The 18,683-nt window shown below is 35.3% G+C and overlaps 1 protein-coding gene and 1 pseudogene across 2 annotated transcripts in view; one reads left to right on the forward strand and one right to left on the reverse strand.

Annotated features, from left to right (window-relative positions):
* The first annotated feature begins 753 nt into the window (after window positions 1-753).
* LOC145263210 (coatomer subunit beta-like) overlaps window positions 754-18,683 on the forward strand; it is a 116,346-nt gene continuing 98,416 nt past the window's right edge. Inside the window, exons 1-5 of one of the 2 annotated variants that reach the window (XM_080120285.1) lie at window positions 754-971; window positions 8,367-8,390; window positions 15,072-15,171; window positions 16,257-16,486; window positions 17,639-17,808. In XM_080120285.1, the coding sequence (XP_079976411.1) occupies window positions 8,382-8,390; window positions 15,072-15,171; window positions 16,257-16,486; window positions 17,639-17,808 (509 nt within the window). In that variant the 5' untranslated portion in view covers window positions 754-971; window positions 8,367-8,381. The remainder of the gene's footprint in view (window positions 972-8,366; window positions 8,391-15,071; window positions 15,172-16,256; window positions 16,487-17,638; window positions 17,809-18,683) is intronic. The other variant, XM_080120286.1, reaches the window with a different exon arrangement.
* Window positions 10,225-10,331, reverse strand: LOC145263337 (5S ribosomal RNA; annotated as a pseudogene).

The following is an 18,683-nucleotide window of genomic DNA, read 5'->3' on the forward strand; positions in this document are numbered from 1 at the left end:
CTGCTAGAAAGGACTTGTCCTGCCTTGATAGGGTTCAAAATAGACTTTGTGGCCTCGTGGGAGATGTCCTTTTCTCTTTGCTGCAACCTCTATCTCACAGAAGAGATGTTGCGAGTTTGTCTCTGATGTATCGTTATTTTCATGGAAAGTGTTCAACTGAGCTTCAATCTATAGTCCCCCACACCAAACTTTCACAAGAAACACTCGTTTAGCTGAAAACACTATCAATAATTCCACTCACTTTTTATCTGTGCTGAAACCTAAACGTAGATTCCACAATCAAGCTTCTTTCTTAGAACTGCACGCCTGTGGAATTGTCTTCCGTTTTCCTGCTTTCCAGCTGTCTATAATATGGTTGTCTTCAAGTACAACGTGGACAAGTTTCTGATGAGCCGTTATACTTAAGTTAACAAATTTACCGAACTTCCATTACTATCGATTACTATATTTTCCTTTTGACTACTGTACACTCTTTAACCCTTATCCTTTAGTGGCCTCTCGGCCTTGATAAGTGGTGACGTCTATGTAAAGAAAAAAGGGGGGACCATTTTGACAGGTGCTGCGCTATTGTATCCTCTTTTGTATAAATTTCTATTATCCTTTCCCTTTATGTCATTGAAACACGATAGTTTGTTTGTTTTTTTTGTGTTTTTTTTTTCACGAAATAAATTGAATTGAATTGAAAAATCAATGGTGGTTGGCGTAAGACATTTTCATCTTCTCGACGGCATGCAGCAATGACGTCATTATAAAGGGCAAATAACTCTGCATTACAGAGGGAAGACAACTCTTGTAAACAAATTACGAGATCACGCGAGATCGCGGCGAGAAGCCACGTTCAACGAAACTCGTTGTCTTTCCCGGCTCGTCGTCGTCTTCGACGTTTCCGGGATTTTTTGTAATTTATCAGTTTGACACCTTTTTAATTATCCGACCCATTTTAAAAACCCTTTAAAGTTACCGTTTCATTGGTAAGTCCATTTTTTTTCTATAAAATAAAACGTATTTTCTGTGATGTCAATCATTCAAAATGTTTGTCTGTCTTGACGAAACTAGGAAGACATTCGTGTCCACCCTTTTTTCTTTCTTTTTAATTAAGAGAAAAAACAAAATGTCCTTTTTTTTTTATCCCGAAACATTTTAAATTGATTATTAATGTTTTCTTTTATCCGCGAAGGTATTAAAATTATCATCCTGACACGATTTTTAAAGTATTGATATGTGATTAAATTTTTTTTTTTTTTTTTTTTTTGTGACTACGTGTCAATATTTACGCAAGAAATGATGTGAAAGTCACGTAGGGACGAGAAACACAAGGATGACTATCTTTTTTATTCAAAAATCTTAAAAATTATGTTGAAGCGGTTAGCTCCCAGAATGATTGCCATATTTTACCAACGAGTTATGTTGCTAACTCCTCCCCACAACAGACGAAATTAATCCACCGTATAAATTTGTTTCGGTTTGTACTACTGCACAGATAGATTCGAAAAAGTTGTCAAAAAACAAATATATAACAAATAAATGTTATCAAAGGCAAGATAAGTTACTTTTCTACCAAACTGGATATATTTTTTGTGTTTTTATTCAATTTAACGTGTTTATTCAGCTCGAAAACATACAGTGTTTACCGATGTGTTGGAAAATTCAAAATGGCGCCCGACTTTCTCTTTAACGCGGTAAGTTTGGGAAAAGGTGTTATAAATAATAAACTAGACAAAATACTATGAAAAACCCACCGAATATATACCAACCTATGCCACGGTACCATATATTGAGCGAGTTTCTAACGGTATTTTGTCTAGTTTTATATTTATAGCACCTTTTTCCAAACTTACCGTGTTAAAGAGAGTCGGCGCCATTTTGAATTTTCTAATAATCGGTAAACACAGTATGTTTTTCGAGCTGAATAAACATGTTATATTTGTTACATTAAATAAAAACACTGAAAACATATCCAGTTAGGTAGAAAAGTAACTGATCTTGCTTTTGATAACATTTATTTGTTATATATTTGTTTTTTTTTTTTGTTTTTTTGACAACTTTTTCGAATCTGTGTACAGTAATACAAACCCATTTGTTTTTGTTTTCCCGTTTCCTCACCCGGTGTTGACAACGGTTATCCGCGGAGCTATCATCTGCAAAATGTAACGATTTTTAAAATTTTTTTTTCGTTTTTATGCACTTATTGTACCGCATTATTATTTGGAGGGGGGTGTTTTACTATACACATAGATTCGAAAAAGTCAACAAATAAATGGTACCAAAGATAAGATGAGTTACTTTTTTTACCAAACTGGATAATTTTTTAGTGTTTTCATTTAATGTAAAATGTTTAATCAGCTCGAAAAACAGTGTTTACCGATATATATTTGGAAAATGAAAATGGCGGCCAACAACTCTGTATTGAACACGTTAAGTTTGTGGAAATGAGTTAAAACTAAAAAATACTGTTAGGAACTCATTCAACCGTGACATCTGACATATTCTGTGGGTTTTTTTTGGGGGGGGGGCTTCTACAGAATCGAAACGAGATTTTTTTTATCGATAAATGGAGTTTTCAGATAAAAAACAATTTTTTCAACTTTTTTTTTCTTGCCAATTCTCATAAATTACAATGGTAGCTTCCAAATTATGCAGTCGAAATTACCTGAATATTAATGAATTATTAAAAAAACAAAAACAACTTTAATCGTGTTAGCGGGTGAAAAATTGCCGCCATCTTGTTTCAATCCAAACGGAAAATTACTTCCCTTTTGAACTCTCCTGTGTTTTACGATATTTTCATCAAATTCTATTTTTATTTTCTTTAATAAATAATTTTCTACCTCCTCGATTTTCGTAATTTTTGGATATAATCATCTTAAAATACAAGGAATACGTGGATACCATTGTTTTCATGTGAAATTGAGTTTTACGATTTCCGAAATTTCGTCCCAATAGTGTAGAAGCGCCGTATTTTTAAGTTAAATTCAAGTTGCACGATATTTTTGTTTATTAAATTGTGAGGGGAAAAGTACAGAATAGTTAATAAATATCCTCCTCAATGGCTTTCTAAACAATCACGTTATTTCAGCACGGTACAATGAATGCGTAAGTGCCCCCCTTTTTTAATTGTATTTTTAAAATAAGCAAACGAATTTAAAAAAAAAAAAAAAAAAAAGTACTAGTGTACTTATTGATCCGTGCTGAAATAATAACGTTATTATTTAAAAAGCCATTCTTAACATGGGGAGGGTGTTTTTGTACCTATTCTGTACTTTAACCTTACATTTGAATAAAAAAAAAACAGGGTTTGTATTACTGTACACATATTCGAAAAAGTTGTCAAAAAACAAATATAGAACAAATAAATGTTATCAAAGGCAAGATAAGTTACTTTTCTACCTAACTGGATATATTTTTTGTGTTTTTATTCAGTGTAACATGTTTATTCAGCTCGAAAAACATGCAGTGTTTACCGATGTATTGGAAAATTCAAAATGGCAGCCAACTCTCTCTCGAAGAGGGTACGTTTGGGAAAAGGTATTATAAATAATAAACTAGACAAAATACTGTTAGAAAACAACCGACTACATGTCAACTTATGTCACGGTAACATATATTGAGCGAATTTCTTTCAGTATTTTGTCTAGTTTATTATTTATAATACCTTTTCCCAAACGTACTCTCTCCGAGAGAGAGTCGGCTGCCATTTTGAATTTTCCAATACATCGGTAAACACTGCATGTTTTTCGAGCTGAATAAACATGTTACACTGAATAAAAACACAAAAAATATATCCAGTTAGGTAGAAAAGTAACTCATCTTGCCTTCGATAACATTTATTTGTTCTATATTTGTTTTTTGACAACTTTTTCGAATCTGTGTACAGTAATACAAACCCAAAAAACATATCATAAAACTTTAATTAAACGTGGAAATAGGATTTAAAAAATAGCACGGATCAGTAAGTGTACTAGCAACCAAAAATCGGGTTGTCCATTTTTTTTTTTTTTTTTTTTAAATAAATTTTTACTTTCTTTCCAACTCAACACTCACTTTTAAAATGACAACTTTTATAGGTTTCCGGTTGTGCTGAAAACGATTATCACATTCAGATTTGATACAGACAGCTAGTTTTCTGGATATTAAGACATTTTTCCAATGTACTACCTTCGCCATTCTTAACATTGGGGAGGAGGTGGTATTTTGTAACACGCATGCACATTAGTACTTGTTTAATTGGGGTGGGGACATGGCCTACAGTGAATTACATTGGACAGTAAAGGCTCTAATATCCAGAAAACTACTTATCTGCCTCAAATTTAAATGTGATATTCGTTTTCAGCATACCCCAAAACAAAAGCAAACTTGAAGATAACCTTTGTTTTTTTTTGGGGGGGGTATTACGAACATAGGTACTTATGCAGAGAAGGTGCTGCATTATTTAGTAGGATTTTCAAGTTTTACAGTGTTTTTGTTTTAGTAAATCGGTAAGTGAAAGTGTATGAATAGCTGCAAAACGCCCCCCCCTTATATTAAGAATGGGTTTCTAAATAACAGTATTTCATCATGGTACCTTCTCTGCATAAGTACCCAAATATATATTCGTCTTTATCTGGTATTACTGCAGTTTACAGACCGTGCTAAGTACAGAATAGTTAACAAGGCCCCGATTTCCATCATAAAAATGTCTTTCTCAATGATACCGTTATTTTAGCACGGTCTGTAAACTGCAGAAGTACCGTGTTATTGATTATATTGAAGATTTCAGCTTTTAGATGGCTGTCACTGAAATATTATCGTAACTAAATTAGTTCTAGTTTTATATACCAATTTCTGCACTTGTGCTTTTAACATCCTTTTGCAAATTTAGAAAACCCTTCTTAATATGGGGAGTTTTTGTTACTTGGACGGAACGTTGCTTGCTTGGAGATGTTAGAATGCACAAGTGCTAAAAATAAAAATGGCTGACTTCTTACAGAATACATCAGGCACTAGTGCAGTTTAACATCCACAAGAAAATTGTTTGCATTTGACAATTCCATTTGTGCAATGTAAAAGTAAATGCTTCTTTCCCCATGTTAAGAATGGCTTTCTAAAATTGCTTGGGAATGTTAAATTGCAGAACTGTCATAAATAGAAGTGCATTCTGGTGGATTTAATTTTGTAATTAAATAATTTTTCTTTGAAATAAGATTCTGCAAAAATATTCTTGGTACTTTTATTATTGAAGCGGTTGGCTCTCAAAATGCCTACAAAATTTTAAATAATTCTAATTTTTCACAGCAGTGACGCGTCAAATGAATCCACCATATTATTTATTTTTTTTTTTTTGTGAATTTATATTTTTATTTAAAAGTTATTTCTATTGTGCAAATATTAACAAATAATAAAATCTAATGGTGTTTACTGAAAATGATTATTGCCACTTTGACTTAGGGTTAGTGGTAGAGTTAAGGAGTATGTGTTTTGCTTTGTAAAAATATTTTACTGTCTACTGGAGGAGAGAGCTTGAATGCCTACTAGCCACTATCCTCGAATGTCTAAGGTCTCTCTGTATGGGGATTTGTCAGAACAACCTGGCATAAGGATATTTTTCCCTACGTTAAACCCTGATTAAATATTCCAAATAATATAGTATTCGAAGCCCAAATAAAATCACCTCAATATGGTTACCCTACACTAACTTTATGCTAGGATTGGTGGACTTTCTCTACATAATGTAGCTTATAATAATAGCATGAAGCTGGATACTCCACCAGACAAGATAAATTCTTGTGCTGGAATCCAGTAAGACCAAGAGACCATGAGAAATATTAAATAATGCCATTAGTATGATGTTGAATGTCTAATATGTTCAATATTATTTTTTAACAAGCACTGTTTTTAATTTTTTCTTAAAAAAACATACTCCTGGATCTAAGAGCTCAACCAAGTCCTCCATGAGTTATGGCTTTTATTCAGGTTCTCGGCTGCCGACTGATACCATGGCACCATCCAACTAAACTTGTACTTATAGTGGCTATCATCCTGGTTGGATTGAATCGGCTTCCTCATGAGCATAAACTGCATCTCAAGCCATCACAGTCCAGTTTTGTTAACCTTGGGCCACGTTGTAGGATATGGCTAACTCCAACCCTATTCCATCACTGGAGACAAACTGTGTGGGACTGATATTACTGCCAGGTTGTTGTCGCTCAGGTCCTCAGCTGTCCACTGACACATCTGTGCCATCCAGGTGGAGACGGGGGAAAAGAGACGTTGCAAATTGAGCTCTCCTTCTGGTCGACTCCTTCAGCTAAAAAGGATTACATCATTAGTTAAATTTCTTTCTGAGTGACAAGTTGCATGCCCATAGCATTAAAGATGCCACCGCAGCGAGGCAGACGAGACTTCAGGTGGAAGTGTTGGCGGAAAATAAGTTTGGACACTGTCGTTCCATCAGCAGACAAAAATGTTCTATTTTACCGTTAACACCTCGTGCTAAGTTTTTAAACCTACACGCTTGTGGAACTCTTTCTGCTGACTGTTTTCCTCCTACTTATAGGCTTCGTCTTTTGAAGACTAAGGTCAGTAAACATCTCCTTTGTGATAATCACCTTTTCTTTTTAGCTCCTTACATCAAATGGCTTCATGCCTTGTCTTAAGCAATTTCCATTAAAAGAAATCGACAAAAATGTATTCTGATTTAAATTTTATTGAAATATTTTATCCCGGTTTAAATTCACTTTTTTTTTTTTTTTTTTTTTTTTCCCCCCTATTAATAAGGGGGTTATATTCTCCTATAGAAATAGGTACTCACACCAATACTCTTTTAGGACTTTTTTAATATTCAACTTCATCTTGAACTCTGCAATAAATATCAAATTTTAAAAAATCGATGGTAAAGAATATTATGCTTTTGAATTTTTGAGATGAGGATTGATTATTTGGACTACTGTTCTCATTTTGAGTGTCATTTTCACAAGGTTCAGCAGATGTAACCTTATTTCCTTAAGGGTTTGTCAAACTTGGCAATGTTTCTGTTGAACTCGGCAATCTGTATGGAATTTTGAATAAAATGTTTTACATGCTCTTCTTCGATCAACAATAAACGGGTAGAAGTCCTAAGTAATTGACATTTTGAGAAATGCTCACAATGAGAATTGAACAGTCAACCTCCAGAAGAGTAACTTACAGCTTTATTTTATCAGGTGCAAAAAAAATGTCATTTTTTGATGTTCAATTTTAAAAGATCAAAACTCTTTTCATAAACTTTATTAATTGAAATAAAGGACCATTAGAATCAACATATTTTTGCCAACGGAAAACAAGTTTATTTATCCCATTAGCATAGAAATCCGGAGTTCTGGAAGCGATGAAGTCATTGAATGTCGATTCGGTATCATCTCGGCTTTTTGAGGCATTTATCGCGTAGGAAGTTGTTGAGATGATTGAAAAAGTGATAATCAGTGGGTGAGAGGTCCGGTGAATGTAGCGGATGAGGCAGTCTCGTAGCTCAATTCATTCAGCTTCTGCAGGGTCGGTTGAGTAACATGTGGGTGAGCGTTGGCATGTAAGAGACTTGGTCTCTTCATATTGACCAATCTTGGGCGCATACGTTGAAGCTTCTAGTGCATTTTGTCGGCAGTACTTCTCCGCCGTAATTATTTCACCCGGGTTCAAGAAGTGGTGATGGATGAAACTGACCACAAACCACCAAACACTCACCATGACCTTTTTCTTCTTTTTTTTTTTTTTTTTTTTTTTTTTTTTTTTTTTTTTTTTTTGTGCAATTTAAGCTTCCTGTTGTGTTGTGGTGTGTCTCCAGCATCCAACAACTGTGCTGAACGTCACTGGTTATCGTAGAGGATCCACTTCTCATCACGTCAAAATCCATTCGAGAAATGGGTTGCTTTTGTTGCGTAGAAGACACCTCAACACTGATTTTTTTTTTTTTTTTTTTTTTTATCATTAAATTCATGCGGTACCCATTTATCCAACTTCCCTATTTGCTTTAAACGGCGAACGACGTTTGAGTGGTCGACCTCGAGTTCAACAGCAACTTCTCGAGTGGTTTTGCGAGAATTCAATTAAGGCTTTCAAATTTTTTTATCAACCGCAGTCAGCCAGCCATGACCGTCTCCATCTTCAAGGCTCTCGTCACCATTGTGAAATTTCTTGAACCACCGTTGTATCATACGTCTGTTTGTGGTTCCTTGATCAAATGCATCATTGATATCACGAGCTGTCTCTGCGGCTTTTCAGCCTAGTTTGAATTGGAACAAAAAATAGAGAACAAAAAATTGAGACCACCTTTGTTTATAATTTTTGTACACAATTGGTAGGAATGTGAATGTCACTTGTAATATTTAACCATTTGTGTTTGTTTTCTCTCCCAGTTACAAATATTCAACATGGTTTCGGTAAGCATTTGGGGAATTATTATTTTGGTTCTCATATTTGGTTTTCATTCTCTCTCAAACTGTGTCCTCTTGCTCAATTTGCTATTTTACAATTGTGTTGTGTTCTTTGTTTTAAGGGTGAAAAGGAACGTAAGTGCCTTAATATAGTTTAGCGAAAACCTAAATTTTCTCTTTTTTTCTATAATATAAAGTTGTGTGTGTGTGTTCAGCTAAAAATCAAAAACAACAAAACAAACACCTACAAAATTGTTATTTTCTGGATCAGGGTTGCCCCGGATAAATATCTAAAGTTGAAAACAAAACAAACTTTCTTTTGAGGAAGTGGCTTGTCTGTGGTGATATGCCTTTATTTATCAAAACTAGTGTATATAACAGATCACTTGGTCTTCTTAGATAAAAATATTTTTTTTATTTTCAGGTAGGTTAATTCATTTTTTTAATTTTTTTTATTATTTCTTTTTTTAATTTATTTTTATTATTTCTTTTATTTATTTTTATTATTTATTTTTTTTTATTTATTTTTATTTTTTTTTATTTTTATTATTTATTTTTTTTTATTTATTTTTTTTTTATTTTTTTTTATTTTTATTATTTCTTTTTTTATTTCTTTTATTTTTTTTTAATTTCTTTTTATTTCTTTTTTTATTTCTTATTTCTTTTTTTTATTATTTCTTTTATTATTATTTCTTTATTTTTCTTTATTTTTATTTATTTTTTTCCTGGTGAAAGTTTGAGAAATAAGAGAAAAAAAATAAATGAAAATACTCTAAATCAAACGCTTAGACTACTGCTGATTTTGTCTTTGCACATGAGATAGAAGAGCTAATTAGGTTGTTAAAAGAAATAACTTTTTTTTTTTTTTTTACAAGGGTGTCACCACTTATCAAGGCACAAAAGTCACTCGAGGATAAGGGTTAATGAATGTAAAGTGGAAGTGTAGATTGGGTAGAATTTGGATTATGTTAGAGGACTGTTCGACAAGAACTTGTTTGCATTTGACTTGAAGGCTACCATATTGTAATTGTCTGGGAAGCAAGCCAGTAAAGGAGTGTTCTATAGACAGGTAGTTCTAGGAAAGAAACTTTGTTCATGGAATGTATTTAGACGCAGATAAAGAATAGCGGAAATTGTTGATAGTGGTTGTAGCTAGTTGGGTGTTTTTCGTGGGGGGGAAGTTTTCCTTTTTCTTCACTTTCTTTCATGTTTTGTTTTTGTTCTTTTTTTACTTTTTTATTCAAGACTTTTTCCCTCACTCCTCCTCTTTTTATGAGAGATAAAAAAAATATCTGTACTTTTGTTCTGCCTAAAAATGTGGGATTAAAGTTTTCTTTTTCTTGTTTGTGGTACCTTGCTTCACACTTATTGCCTTTCTCGGTTTGTTTTGTTGCATTTGAAAGGTTGCGTTTTTTTTTTTTTTTTTTTTTTTTTTCTTAAATTTGTTTTAGATGCAGTTCGTATCTCACTGACCACTTTTATTTTTTTCTGAGTGGAAGATAATATTATTTCTTTACTTTTTTTTTTTTTTTTTTGTAAAGGCCACATTATAATACGTGGACACCTGTTTCTCCAATTATTTTTAATTATTGCTTTGAGTGACCCCCCCCCCATTCTCACTGTAATATTAAATAATTATTCTACCTATACAATTTTGACAACTTCACTTGGTATTAAAAAAATTAAATAACCCATATATGGTTAATTATGCCGTACACAATGTGAAGCAAGGGTTGAACAATCCCAACCATACCTCATCTGAATTGGCACTGTTTGGGTTCAGTGACAAGGAGTGGCCCAAGTCTGACTGGAAACAGTGCCAAGATAAGCGGAGAGCAGATGCATAACCTGGAATTCCCAAATGGTCACCCATTCTAATACTGACCAGGCTCAACGTTGCTTATCTTCAGTAACCTGACGGGAACTGGTGTTTCAACGTGATTATGCCGTCTGTATATTAATATGTACGGCATAATAATGTTGACATACCGGTTCCTGCTGGATCACTGAAGTTAAACAACGTTGAGCCTAGTCAGTACTAAAATGGGTGACCATTTGGGAATTCCAGGTTCTGTATGTTGCTCTCCGCTTATCTTGGCACTGTTTCCACTCATCCTGGACTTATCTTTGCCACTGAACTCAAGCAGTGCCGATTCAGGAGAGGTGTGGTTGGGGATTGCGCAGTCCTTACCTCACAATTTCATGCACACCTACCCTTACAGAGGTTATCCATTGTCTCTTGAGACAAGTTAGGCATCACAGATGATTAATATGCCATAAATTTAAACCGGACAACTTGAATAATTGAGTTTGTATTATTGTACACATAGATTCGAAAAAGTTGTCAAAAAACAAATATATAACAAATGAATGTTATCAAAGGCAAGATAAGTTACTTTTCTACCTAACTGGATAATTTTTTAGTGTTTCTATTTAATGTAACATGTTTATTCAGCTCGAAAAACATACAGTGTTTAACAATGTATTGGAAAATTTAAAATGGCGCCCGACTCTCTTTGAGACGGTAAGTTTGGGAAAAGGAGTTAAAAATAAAAAAAATATGCAAAATACTGTTAAAAACCCACCGAATATATGTCCGCCTATGTTATGGTAACATATATTGAGCGAGTTTCTAACAGTATTATAATAAACATGTTACATTACATAAAAACACTAAAAAATTATCCAGTTAGGTAGAAAAGTAACTTATCTTGCCTTTGATAGCATTTATGTATTTGTTTTTTGACAACTTTTTCGAATCTATGTGTACAGTAATACAAACCTAAATAATTTAATTAAAAAAAAAAAAAGACGATATTAAATTTGTCATCCATTTAACAAATGAGGATTATTTTGATGTCATCTTTGAGATGAAGGGGTGGGGGTTATGATTCGTTGAGTATAAAGACCATTCAGGATCACATCTGCTTGATTTTGTTTTGTACAATTATTACCCATCGATCCATGTAAATCATATAATGCTAATTTATTATAAATTTCACTCTCTACCTGATTTGTCCATCAGATTTCAGTCAGCAATATCCAACAGTCTTTGCTGTTTGTGCTAAGCACTATATACAACATAATCATGGTAATACACAGGTTCTTGTTAGATCAAAGTTAAGCAACATTGAGCCTGGTCAGTATCGGATGGGTGACCATTTGGGAATACCAGGTGCTCATGTACTATGTGTGCAGGAGGTCATTGACAACTGTAAAAACTTTAAGTTGTAATCTCTCTTGACCAGGATATACAAATTGCTTGCGACTGCTTGTGAATTTGATACTCCCAAGAAACTTCCTTCTGTGGAAGCTGGGGTGAGTGCCATTGGTGATTTTTTTTTTTTTTTTTTTTTTTTTTTTCAAACCATTCAGGACCAATTATCTCGCTTGTTTTGATGTTATAACCCAGGCAGTGCACTTAGCATGCAGATAACTTTCTGGTGGGGTTACAACTGTGTACATTTCAAATAACTTGTTGCAGTGGTTGCTAGGGCACTTTGTTGATTGTCTCATCAGTAAAAGATATGATCCTAAATGGGCTTCACACATTTGAAGCATATATATACAGTAGAACCCCAGGATACGGTGGCCCTAGGATACATGTTTTTTAGCATCTCTCTTCACTCTGGTTGCATACAGTTGTTTTGATCCCCCCTCCCAACCTCTCCACACCTTGGCAATGCTGAGGACCTGCGCTAGTAAAAAAAAATAAAAGAATCGTTCTTGGAATTGGAAATTATGCTAAAAAATTTTCCCAATCTGATAAACATCAAAAGGTTTTTTTTTTTATATATCGATTTTGATTAATCATCTCCCAAACTATTCACAACATCACTTCATTGTTGCAAACGTCTGTCCGACTACTAGGTAGCACACAGTATTGATAATGATTGATCAGAGATGGGTTAGTTTGGAAGTCTTTCCAAACCTTACATGCTGATGGTCTCTAACCTATGTATGATGCACACCATTTTTCAAGGTCAAAGGTCAAGGTCGTATTTTGTGTGGCTTTTCATAAACTTCCCCCACCTAGGAATGGTGCACATCAGGTTGGGGATTTGCCACCATGGTGCCAGCCAACCTCTTTGTGAATATGAATCCGATCACTTTGTAATTGTCTCAATTTTTATGTGTAGCAATATAAGTGTCAACTTCGACATAACCTATTTGCTCAAAAGTCCGTACTTGGATTTCAGTCACTTTAGGGGGTCGTTAAAAAAATTTACCTTAAGCAGTAGTTGATCTTACAACATCCACTTACTGCAAGGGTGCCCGCGAAGCAAACATCAAAGTTCCACGTGAAGCGTGTCTATCTTAGCTAGTATTTTATAAATTGATGCTTGTATCTGATTGGTTCGTTCACCTATGGTCAAAAATATAATCGTCCAGATGTTTAGTCAAGCCCTTCAGTGGTTGACAACGTAGATGTTCCAAGTTCAAATCTAGTTCTTTCCATAAAAATCACTTTAACTTAAGATGTTGGCAACCTTTACCCTACTGTAAGTAGCTGATGTATTTCTAGAAATAATTCTGACTAGAAAAATATCAAGGAAAGCAATGCTAACAATAGAATCTTTGGATTTGTACCAAATGATGGTGCCTAAAATACTGCAATAATGAATATTTTGCGTTAAAAAAAAAAAAAAGTTATGATTAGCCAGCATGTTAAATGGATGTGAAACCAACGATAAATATTGGGTGACATTTTTCAGGTAACTATCTATCTGACTTTTATTTTTCTGTTTCCTTCAGACACGTTGGTTATTCAGAATTTTAACCTGTTCTAAGGGAGTTAGCTCTTTTATCAAGATTGTAAGAGAAATGAATTTTTTTTTTTTTTTCAACTACTTCATGTGACGTTAAGTTTTATAGCATTAATTACAAAAGAACTAAAATGCGATGATATTGTCATTTTTCTTAAAACATTTTAGTAATTGTAAGAAAAAAATGACTTTCTTTTTTACATAGGCATCACCACTTATCAAGGCCCAGAGGCCACTCGAGGATTAGGATCGAAGAGTGTGCAGTAGTCACTCGTAAAATATAGTAATCGTTAGTAATGGAAATTCGGTAAATTTGTTAACTTAAGTGGAACGGCTCATCAAAAACTTGCTTACGTTGGACTTGAAATCAACCATATTGTAGTCAGCTGGAAAGCAGGCAAACGGAGGACAGTTCCGCAGGCATGTAGTTCTAAGAAAGAAGGTTTGTTCATGCAATCTACGTTTAGGTTTAGGCACAGATAAAGAGTGGGGAAAACTGTTGATAGTGTTTTCAGCTAGACTAGTGTTCTTGTGAAAGTTTGACGAGGGGGGACCATAAATTGAAGCACAGTCGAGCACTTGCCATGAAAATAACGATAAAGCAAACTCGCAACATCTCTTCTGTGAGATAGAGGTTGCAGGGAAGAGAAAAGGACATCCCCTCCCCTACGAGGCTACGAAGTCTATTTTGAACTCTATCAAGGCAGGATAAATCCTTTCTAGCAGCTCTTGCTCAGACATGGCAACAGTACTCTATCGTTGGACGTACCTGGCTCTTATATAGAGAATTGAATCATCAGTGAGATATCTACTGGGTCGATAGGATCAAAACATTTTTCCAGCGGCCTTGGCAACGGATTTGATGTATGTGTTCCATTTAAGATCAAGAGTAAAGGTCAAGCCCAGAAGCTTGTCAAAACATGAAGCCTCCCCAAGACGAGAGCCATTCATTTCAGTTGATGCCAGGCATCAGAGCGTTGATGATGTAAAGATAGAAGCTTAGTTTTAGATGCATTAAAAGTAACCAGTCACCTCTTTCCCCATTGTACCATGTGCCAAGATCAGAAGAGAGACAATCAGAGAAGTTGGTCGTTTACGGTCTTTGATGTGCTACCATATATAGTGTCATCAGCATAAATGTCTACGAATGATGTAAGGATGTGATTTGGAAGATCATTAATGTAGATCGGGAAGAGAGTTCCGCCCAGGATGGAACCCTGGGGGACTCCAGCATTAATACTAAGCTTCTGATTTCTGCCCATCAACCACTACTCTTATGATCCTATCAAAGAGAAATGATTTAATAATTGAGAAGACATTTCCAGCTATATTGTAGCTGGAGATCTTGTGCTTTTTCAACTACTTTAGTAAAATTATTACCTCCCTTAGAACTATGAATTAAAATTCCAAATAACCAACACGTCTTTATTTGCTCTTTATGCCGGGGCCTGTGGTACTCCTTTGCGCTCTGATACACATAGTTTCTTGTGAAGGACTTGAATCGATAACACTTGTAACCTATCATGAATTTTCAACAATCTCTATCTACCCAGCTTCGCGTGAGATGCTGCAAAATTCATTTTAGTTTTTAATATCTTTGCACATTTTAAAACTTAAGGTAGACAACTATTATATTCAATTTAAAATGAGTTATCTTTCAAACCAATATTATTTTTAGGCAATTACTTAAAAATGTTTGATATTAACAGTTGTCTAGGCAGACTAAATAATTTTGAAAATAAATTGTAGATGAGTATGTTATTGCCAATAACATGGTGCAACAATAAAAAATGAAAATTGGATTGTCAGATACAAAGATGTCATTTATTGTGATTACCTATTTGTGTTCAAGCAGTAAAATATTTCACCGAAATTAATTTGTTCATTTTGTATAATCTATTTTTTCTTTTTATCGATGTAGAAAAAAGACATGTCGTTAGCAGAGCAGGCGTCGTATACGTTGATAAACGTCCCAACGGATGCGGAGCCTCCATCAGAGTTGCAACTTCGACAAGATTTGGGTAACATTATTTTTCTTTTTTCCTCTTTTATTTTCATTTTTACCTTTTCTTTGTTCACCTTTCTATGTTGTCTTTTTTATCCTCCATGTCTTCCCCCACGTGTTGCCTTTATTTTTCCCCCCTTATGTTGCCTTTTTTTTTTTTTTTTTACCCCGTGTTGCCATTTTTTTACCCCGTGTTGCCATTTTTTTACCCCGTGTTGCCATTTTTTTACCCCGTGTTGCCATTTTTTTACCCCGTGTTGCCATTTTTTTACCCCGTGTTGCCATTTTTTTATCCCGTGTTGCCATTTTTTTATCCCGTGTTGCCATTTTTTTATCCCGTGTTGCCATTTTTTTTATCCCCCACCCCCATGTCGCCATTTTTTAATGCCCCACCCCCATGTCGCCATTTTTTAATGCCCCTCCCCCGTGTCGCCTTTTTTAATGCCCCTCCCCAGTGTCGCCTTTTTTAATCCCCCTCCCCAGTGTCGCCTTTTTTAATCCCCCTCCCCGTGTCGCCTTTTTTAATCCCCCTCCCCGTGTCGCCTTTTTTAATCCCCCTCCCCGTGTCGCCTTTTTTAATCCCCCTCCCCCGTGTCGCCTTTTTTAATCCCCCTCCCCCGTGTCGCCTTTTTTTAACCCCCCCCCTCCCCCGTGTCGCCTCTTTTAATCTCCCTCTCTCGCGTCGCCTCTTTTAATCCCCCTCTCTCGCGTCGCCTCTTTTAATCCCCCTCTCTCGCGTCGCCTCTTTTAATCCCCCTCTCTCGCGTCGCCTCTTTCAATCCCCCTCTGCCGCGTCGCCTCTTTCAATCCCCCCTCTGCCGCGTCGCCTCTTTCAATCCCCCCTCTGCCACGTCGCCTCTTTCAATCCCCCCTCTGCCGCGTCGCCTCTTTCAATCCCCCCTCTGCCGCGTCGCCTCTTTCAATCCCCCCTCTGCCGCGTCGCCTCTTTTCAACCCTCAACAATCCAAATAATACAAAAAATACACATTAGTGTTTTTACCTCAAATTCCATCAAAATTCATAATTACTGGTTGCTTACATTATTTAAAGAGTTGTGATCACAGGGGAAGATAACTCATGTCTTTACTTTTTTTCTTTCAGAGAAGGGCGATGTGAAGATGAAAATTAGTGCTCTGAAAAAAACGATTCAGTTAATTCTGAATGGAGAAAAGATGCCTTCACTTCTCATGATCATCATCCGTTTTGTGATGCCGTTGAATGACCATACGATCAAGAAACTTCTGCTGATTTTCTGGGAAGTTGTGCCAAAGTGCCACGCAGATGGCAAACTTCTCCAAGAGATGATTCTTGTCTGCGATGCCTACAGAAAGGTAAGTGTACCGCTGTTCTTTCTGCTCCTTTGCAAAACCTCAGTTTCATGTCTTCGTAATGTCTCACTGGAATAAGATGCTATGGAGGAAGTGGCGATTCTCCGGTTTGATCTTAATATTAAAAAATAAAATTATAATTGTGCAAGGGCAATAACTCCTTGAAAAAAAAAATTACTTCCCTTTAGTAGCTGAAATGTCTGAAAAATGAATCTCATAGATGACATCTGCACTAATTTAGGATCAAGGAATAAATAATTTTTCTGAATTTTAAATATTCATCCAGGGTAACACCGACCAATAAAATGTCACCTTTGTTGGTCATGGTTATGATTGTGGCATTCACCCTAAGTTAGTTGGATTGCTTTTTTTTTCACTAGTTCACCACCTCCCGAGCATTAGCTGATCAGGCATAGCAATTCAAGGTTGCTTCCCTTATGAGTCCAAGCCATTTGTAGTTCAAGCAATGGACTCCGTAAAGGTGAGGGTCTGGAATTAGTTCAGCATCCTGCTTCACTGTCCTGACCCAGGTTTTGAGTGGATTACCTCAAGGTTTCTTTCAGCTTGGTAGCAGTGCTCGATTGATGATTCATGGATGAAGTCATCTGGGTGTTGTTGAAAGGCCTGTCTGAACCAACCAAGACGTCTGGCAAGGAAAGATTTTTTTATAGGGAGTGGGTCTTGCAGTGAGTGCGAATTGTACTGTTGGAGATAAACTGTTGCCGGTTGACACGGAGGATGCAATGTAGATAGTGATGGTCGAATACCTCCAGTTTTGTGTAGGACACTTGCATACATAGACCAAGTCTCACAGCCATGAATGAGAATGGTATAGATGAAAGTCTAATAGATTCTGACTTTGGTGTCAAATCTTATTTCAAAGCTGAAAGAAATAAGGCATCTTTGTTGGTGTTTGTTTTGTAGTTTTAGAGTTTTAGTTGAACATTCAAACAACTGCCCTTTATATGATAGGTAAGTATTATGATACTCCGTTAACTACAGAAATCTAAGGAATGTAATTTTTAAGATTGTTTTAGTAATCTCTAATGTTTAAATCTTTATTAGCCAACAATGATTGGATGACAAATAGTTTTTATTTCATTTTTTATTTGATCTTGTACAAAATATATTTTTTTTAATTTATTTTTTTAACAGGATTTGCAACATCCAAACGAATTCATTCGTGGATCCACTCTTCGTTTCCTCTGCAAATTAAAGGAGCCAGAGCTACTTGAACCCCTCATGCCTGCTATCCGGCAATGTCTTGAACATCGTCATTCCTATGTTCGTCGAAATGCTGTTCTCGCCATTTATACCATTTTCCGGTCAGTCTCACATTTTTGTTTTTTCTTTTTGCGTGTGTGAATTGTTTTTAAATAAATTTCAGTCATGATTGGTGTTCAACAAAGCTGTGTCGTTAGCTATCTACTCTAGAGTCGTAAAAGCATTGTCGAGAGAGCTTCAGTTAGTTGCTTCATGGAAATTGCTCTATGCTGATAGTTCAGTTATTATTGCAGTTATTCGGACTCTATACATAGTAATCTATGTTTTTATTTAGTTTTAAGTCAATAAATTACATGGTCGCAACAATAACAAAGCTACTGTTTTGGTTAAATAATGACCTTCATCAGGTGACCTAAACTTCCGATTTCATAGTTTTTATTTTTTAACAACATAAAATAATATATAATAAAAACATATCTTTTTTTTTATTGAGCCCTATCAATAATCTTGTTAAATTCATTGGTTTTTAGTTTTGGATAGCTTTTAACCTGGAATAATTATTAGGTTGGTGCAAAAATGTTTTTTTGATATTCAACTTCAAAAGATCGTAACTCCTTTCATAAATTTTATTAATTGAAATAAGAACCATCAGAATCAATACATTTTTGCCAGCATGAAACCAGTTTATTTATCCCGTTAGCATAGAAATCTGGATTTCTAGAAGCGATGAAGTCATTGAAGGCCAATCCTGCATCTCAGCTTTTGAAACATTTTTTTGTGAAGGAAGTTGTCGAGATGCTTAAAAAAGTGATAATCGGTGGGCGAGAAGTCTTGTGAATATGGTGGATGAGGCAGCCTTGTAACCCAATTTGTTTAGCTTCTGCAAGGTCAATTGAGCAAGATGCTGGTGAATGTTGTCATGTAGGAGAATTGGTCCCTTCATATTGACCAATCTTGGGCACATACGTTGGAGCTT

Source organism: Euprymna scolopes, chromosome 38, assembly GCF_053919585.1.
Source record: "Euprymna scolopes isolate OS-2025 chromosome 38, ASM5391958v1, whole genome shotgun sequence".
In the NCBI taxonomy this organism is placed as follows: Eukaryota; Metazoa; Mollusca; class Cephalopoda; order Sepiida; family Sepiolidae; genus Euprymna; species Euprymna scolopes.